Genomic DNA, 6,618 nt, shown 5'->3' with positions numbered 1-6,618 from the left:
GTCGAGCGTCATGAGGATGTCTCGGAATCGCCCGTGTCCCCTCCCTGGTGTTCCCGCTGAGTACGTGGGGTCTTCTTTCTCTCTGCGGCTCCTTTCGAGGGCTCATTTGCCTCAAGCTGGCAGCACCCAGGCTGCGGGCGAGCCCCTGGATCTCAGGGGGTCAGGGCCCGGGGCCTCAGCCATCACCCACGTGCCCATCCCGATCATTTCACAAACAGGGAAATGGAGGTGCTGCCCGAGGTCACATCGAGTCCTGAGCGGGTGAGACAGGAATGACGAGAGCTGCCTACAGAGGCCTTGGGAACATCCTGGGCTCCCTTCAGAACCCCGGAGCCAGACACTGCCACTATCCCCATTTCACAGACGACCAAGTAAGGTTCAGGGAGGTGAAGTCCAGTGGTTCACAGCCAGAAAGAGACAAGGCCAGGATTCCCACGGGCCTCCTGGCTCCAGTCCACACTTGTCACACCTGCAGGTCATCCTGCTTCCCCCAGGGGAGGCACTGGGTCCAGGTCTGCTCCCTCCCCGGCTGCTCTTCCCACGGCACCCGAGGGCTCCAAGTCACTACCCAACGGCTCTGTGGGGGGCCTGGGACCGCCCCACAGCCCCAGCCCCAGCACCCTCCCGAGCGCTGCCCCAGCCCGGCCGGCCAGAGAACTCATGAGTGAAGAGAACTCCCTCCCCTGGCCTGAACCCCACCCTTCTCTTCAATACTGACGGGCTGGGTTAGAGGAGCCAGGGCCCCCACTCTGCCTCTGTGTCAAGGAGGCGCCTCTGCTGCGTTCAGAGGATCCAGCCCACACCCACAGAATGATGGAGGCCGCTCCTCCTGGACGCAGAGGCTGCCACTGCTGCAGGAAGTCACCTCCAAGCTACACCCCGGCTGGGCCAGGCCCTCCCACCCTCCTGTCCTGTTCAAGATGTCCCCGCCCCCAGGCAACCTCACCTGTCCTTCCTCCTCTGGGCCTCACAGCACTCACCACATAGCTGTTGCCTTGAGTGAGGAGTGGCCTCAAGAGTCACCCCCACCCCCACCCCCCACCACAGGGACAGCTTCACCCTGTAAAACACACGCTTTTCCACCTGGGCCATGGTGACCACAGAATGCTGTACGTGAGCAAGCCCCAAACACTGCGCCTCTCCGGTCTGCAGGGGTCCCACCTCACCACACCCCTCTGAGTTGGGGTGTCTTCCCTCCTTCAAGCCCATCCACCTGTCACCCGCACCCCACCGCACTCCCAGCCACTCAGGCGAGGTTCCACGGCAGAGGGGGGCCTGACTCACTTGGTCCTGATGCAGAGCTCGAGGGGCGGGATGAGGTCGCTGCCCCCGTCCTCGGGGACGGTCTGTGTAGTGTCTGGGGAGGCGAGAGAGAGGCACACGCTCAGCCCTGGGCCCGAGCTCACCCTGAGGTCGGACCCAACTCCTGAGACCCGACTCTTCTGACACCTAACGCTTTGCTCATCTCGACTGGACCACCCTCGTCCTGGCCCGCTGGGTCTCGCCGAGACGTCACAGCACCCCTCACTGGCCTCCCACCTCCAGCATCCGCCTCACCCTCCTGCCCTCCCTTCAGCTACCAGAATAATTCTTTCTGAAGGCACATCTGATCCTGTCACTCCCCTGCTCCAAAGCTTCCCAGGGCTCCCCACTGCCCAGAGAATAAAACCCACACTGTATTCCGGCCTCCCCAACGCATGGTCTCCACCTCGCCTTGCACCCAGAACGCCATCAGTTTCTCAAAGCGCAGCGCTGGCCCCTCCCGCAGGAGGACCCACTAACGCGCCCTCTGACCCCCCAGTCCTGACGCTCGCGTGAGTCTGCATTGTTCTCCGGCCGCCCTGAGTGGGTGTGCTAAGGCCGGTTTCCCTGACCGGTCTGGAGGCTCCCCAAGGATGCACGGGATGGGGTGGGGGCGTGTCGCACCAACGGTCAGCCGGATCTGCTCCTGCTGGTTGGCCAGGCCGTCGTAGTAGTACAGGTCGAAGAGCCTCTCGGTCCTCCAGTCTCGCAGGAGCTCCGGCTGCAGGCTGAAGAGGACGCTGAAGTGGCTCTCACTGCACACCACCCAGATGGGGAACCTGGGGGTCTTCAGGAAGCAGCCGACCTGGACGAGGGAGAGAGAGCAGATAGAGAGGCCTGAAAGGACCTGCCGTCTCTGGGGAAAAGGCCGCAGAGCATCTTCTGTCCAGCCCCAGGGCCCGGCTGACCTCAAAGAGGCCTTGTTGGGGATTGTGGCCTGTGTGTAATGTCGAGGGGCTTTCATGCTGCTCCCAGAGGCAGGTCTGTCTCCCAGAGACATCCCTGCGGGCTCAGCCTGCTGCTCGCAGGGCCTCTGCCCCTCAGATGCCCCGTCCCCTTCATCCCCACATCCCGCTGGTACACGGTGCCGCCAATCCTGCCTCCAATGGCGCCCTCTGGCCCAGCCTCCCTGCCGCCAGACACTGACCTCCCCTCCCCAGCCCAGGGCCCCACGGGACCGCTAGCCAGTCCTCAAACTCATCCAGCGCGGCAGGCCTCCGCGCCTGTGCGTCCATGGTCCTCGGTACACCTCTCCTCCCTTCGGGGTCCTGATTCACCCAATTACTCGGTCAGGGGGCACGAGTCACCCCCTAGCTCCCACTTGGGGGTACTGGGCACCCGCCCTACTCCATCAAAGGACAACGCGTCCAAGAGCGGGGACAAGGTGACAGAAGCGAGGGTCTGATGAACGCAAGTGAAGTGGAACCGGAACTTGACGACAGGTGAGACTTGGAGGAAGGGAGGGGGGGCCCCAGGTGAGCGGTCTGTGCTGATGCCGGGACCAAGGTCCAGACGTCCGGGGACCAGCGGGGCGCCGGGGAAGAGGCAGGGGAAGCGGGGCCGAGAGCTGGGCTTCCGCCTGAGGAGGGCCTCCCTCGGTGTCCCAGCAGAGGACACCCACGGCGGAGGGCGGGTCGGGAAGGCCAGTGCCGTGGCCCACGCATGGGGCCCTTGGACCTGCTGTCGCTCCGCCAGCCAAGGGGAGCCTGACCCCCGGCTGGCCCCACCCCTCAGTCCCACCTGCCTGCTTCGCGCTCTGTCCCTGTAACCTGTGAGTCCCGTGGGCGCCTCTCCCCACCCAGGCCGTTTTGTTTAGCTCTGTACGTGCCGTGGGCTGGGCTGGGCTGGTTCTGGCCTAAATCCCCACCAGCCCTGGGAGATATTTGCTTGCTCAGGTATTTACAGCGGTAGCCTGTGGATTAAGGAAAGAATGGGAATTATTTTTCCAGTGGGGAGAAGGGCATACTTTCCCCAGGGCCCATCGCAGCAGAGCAGCCGGGCGGTCTCCCTCGGCCCCTCGGAGCCTGCCTGGGAGCAGACTCCGGGCCGGGGTGTCTCGAACCGAGGGGCTGTGCTCAGGAGGCCCCGACCAGGTCCCTACTGAAAGGCTCGTCCACAAACAGCCGCTTCCTCCAGGGGATGGGAGGGAGACCTTTATGACATGTTCACGTTCTCCCCGTCCCAGGGCCCTGCCCCCACCTGACCAGTGGGGCCCTCGCTCCAGGCCCGTGTGACATTAAAACGTGACTGCAGAGCTGGATCCTTGGTGGGATGTGGAGGAATTAAATGTCTTAAAGGACGTGGCTGGACGTGCCTAAACCCCACTGCACACTTGGCTTCCTTTCCGGGCTCAAAAGAGGCTTTTCTGACGAGGGCGTCGCCTCAAACAGGGAGCCTTGAAGGCTGGGGACCCAGTGCTCACTCACTGCAGGGAAAAGAGCCCCACAGCCTGCCAGGGAGCAGGCGTCTGCATAATCAGCCACCCTGAATTTTCCAGCACAGGGACGAAAGGGCAGTGTGCCATTTATACAACGGTCAAAAGATTAAGGGCAGAAAAAGCTGCCCAGAGACTTTATAAATGAGCTTTCTCACTCAGGAGCCCCCCTCCGAGTAGGTGACATTATCCAAAGGTGAAATGCACTTCCTTAGGATCCTGGGGTAGCTGACCAAAAGCCTGGGGTACGGAGGGCAGGTCGGGGGCATGTTTCCTCCAGCACAGGCTACGGCTTTCTCCTGGTGGGTGAACGTGCAACGCAGTCAGGAACGACATTTTTAATGAGGATTCTTCCATCTTTGAGGGGCGGGGGGAAAGGTGTATGAAGGCCCCAAACCCATCTGGGGACTGCCGGCTTAGAAGCCCTAACTGAGAAGGATCAACGTTTGACTGAAAGCAGGGCTAACTGTCTGTCATCGCAAAAGAAAACGCTCATCCAGCATGGCTAACACTTTGGTCCCAGGCGCCACGCTAGACAATGGGGATTCGGCAGGGGAGGGAACGAGCAGAGCCTTGTCCTCACGGAGCTGACCGAATTAACGGGGGATACGGGCGGCAAGCCAGATCGGGCGACGGGTGCACCTCCACCGCATCGCACTGACCCAAAGGTGCCAGCGCAGCCGCCATTATTTTTTGTATCACTAAGAACTCGAACTGGCCGTGCAAGTCTGACGCACCATCGACTGTGCTAAAGCATCAGCCTCTCAGAGATGCTCGAATACGGAGAACGTTTGTATCTCAAAAGCAATGAAACGCGATACTGAACACCAAGAAGAGGCCTGTGAAGGAAAGAATTACGTTTCTACGTGGAGAATGACAAGGTGGGCAGGCGGCCACAGGAGGAGGCCTCTAGTTAGACAGAGCGACGAGGTCAGGAAAGGTCCCCTATAGCAAGTGACACTTAAGCCAAAGGCGGTGGGAGGAAAAGCAGGGACAGGTCTCGTAGGGACTTGTAAGTCCTGGGAGGTTCTGGATTTTAATCTCCACATTTGTCTGCTAGGGTGGCCACAATGAAGCACCACGGACTGGGTGGCTGAAGCAACAGGCACTGATTTTCTCACAGCCCTGGAGGCTGGAAGCCGCAGACCGAGGTGTCGGCAGGGCTGGTCCCCCAGGCTCTCCCCCTGGCTTGTAGATGGCGGTCGTCTCCCCCATGTCTGCACGAGGTCCCCCTCTGTGCGTGTCTGTGTCTCAGCCTCCTCTTCAGAGAGCGACACCAGTCCGGTTGGATTAGAGCTCACCCGATGGGCCTCATTTTAATTTAATTACCTTGTTAATGGCCCTATCTCCAAATACAGACTAGGAATTCGACATGTTAATTTGGAGGGGACACAATTCAGCCCCTAACATTCTCAGAGAAGTGGGCAACCACTGAAGGGTGCTCAGCAAAGGAATGATGGGATCTGATCCATTTAAAAAAAAAAAAAATCACACTGGCTTTGGTGGATAAACAGGATTGGAAGGGGGTGGGGACAGGAGCTGAAGGCCAGCTGAGCTGTCGCAGGTGTCCAGACCAGCAACACTGGTGGCTCAGATCAGGGTGAAAATGGACAGACTTGAGAAACAGCTTAGGGTAGGAGCCACCTGGCCTCCTGATGGATTAGACACGCTCCAGGTTTGAGTAACTGGCTGGATGGTGGCATCTGTGGGGCTGGGGGAAGCACAGAAGGGTGGAGCTTACAGATTCCTCGCTGCCCGACTCAGTCTTGGCTCTGGTCCCTTTGTCCAGGCAGCAGTTAATGTCCCCCGCAGGCCGTGGGAGAAGCACTGAAGTTAAACTCCCTGTCCCAGGCTGTCCTGCCCTGGCCTGTCAGACCCCATCGCCATGGCCACCACGATGTTGCAGGGATGGCCTCCGACTGCAGCCTGCAGTGCAGTTCACCCCTCACGGCTGAGCTCTGGGATGGTGGGAGTGAGGCTGAAGTCAGACGGGCGAGAACAGCACAGCGGGGTCACAGATCGCCGAGGAAGGCCCCGCAGTCCCGGGCGCACAGGAGCAAACGTCCTCTCGCTGTTGGGGATAAAACTCCCAGTCTTCGGCCAAGAACTCAACGGCAGAGGAAGTCTATGTGGGTTCCAGGAGTCAGATTTTTGCAGGGCCTGAATTTTTCCAATCAGTGTTTTATTCCAAGGGAAGGATGACCGCCCCAACCCCCTCAACTGATGTTCCCATCAATTGCCCTCAACAGACCAAAGGAAAACAGTTTACTTTTTGACCAACGCCCTTAGCACAAGAATGAACGCAGGGATCACGGTAAGCCTGCAGATTTCATGGGTCCGGCCAGGGTTACCCTCTCGGCTCGTGGAATTTCGGGCTGCGTGCTTTCAGAGCCCACCCAGGGTCAGATGCTCGGGGGCCCTGGTGCTTCTCACAGGCCACGTGGCCACATTCCTGGGCTCCCTCTGAACACCAGCACGTCTGGGAAGGACACACTACCATTCTTTTCTGCCCAAGTCTCTGGAAGCCGCAAGCCCGCTTCTTGTCTGTGGGGGTGGGGGTGTCAACCAGAGAGCGGACCTGGGGATGTGGCCCCCAAGCAAGGGGACAGCACAGCTGAACGAGTGATCATTCAGGAGGGACGTAATGAAACTGAGTCCTGCCTCAAAATGCCGGTCTCCACCCGCTCGGCACACCCCTTCACCTAGCGCTTTCTGAGAGGCCTATTGGGTCGGTCTCTGCGTCCCTGGTTCTGGGAATATACGGTGAATGAGGCCGCATCCAGGCCCTCCAAGAATCTTTGGTGGCAGCCAGCATGCGCTACCTCCTCACGACAATCCTCTTCGCGTAATCGACCACAGAGTAACGTCTTCTGAAAACATAA

General features: G+C 59.9%; 1 protein-coding gene across 9 annotated transcripts in view; it reads right to left on the bottom strand.

Annotated features, from left to right (window-relative positions):
- MINDY4 (MINDY lysine 48 deubiquitinase 4) overlaps window positions 1–6,618 on the bottom strand; it is a 102,458-nt gene that overhangs the window by 7,836 nt on the left and 88,004 nt on the right. For 2 of the 9 annotated variants that reach the window (XM_015589499.2, XM_015589501.2), the window contains 2 exons: window positions 1,927–2,107; window positions 1,285–1,357 (listed from right to left, as the gene is read on the bottom strand). In XM_015589499.2, coding sequence (XP_015444985.1) covers window positions 1,285–1,357; window positions 1,927–2,107 — 254 coding nt within the window. Of the gene's footprint in view, window positions 1–6; window positions 254–1,284; window positions 1,358–1,926; window positions 2,108–6,618 lie in introns of those variants that run through there. The other 7 variants (XM_025046845.1, XM_025046847.1, XM_025046846.1 and 4 more) reach the window with 7 other exon arrangements.

This window comes from Pteropus alecto, unplaced genomic scaffold (genome assembly GCF_000325575.1).
Source record: "Pteropus alecto unplaced genomic scaffold, ASM32557v1 scaffold21, whole genome shotgun sequence".
Classification (NCBI taxonomy): Eukaryota; Metazoa; Chordata; class Mammalia; order Chiroptera; family Pteropodidae; genus Pteropus; species Pteropus alecto.
This window is presented reverse-complemented; position numbering and strand designations above follow the sequence as displayed.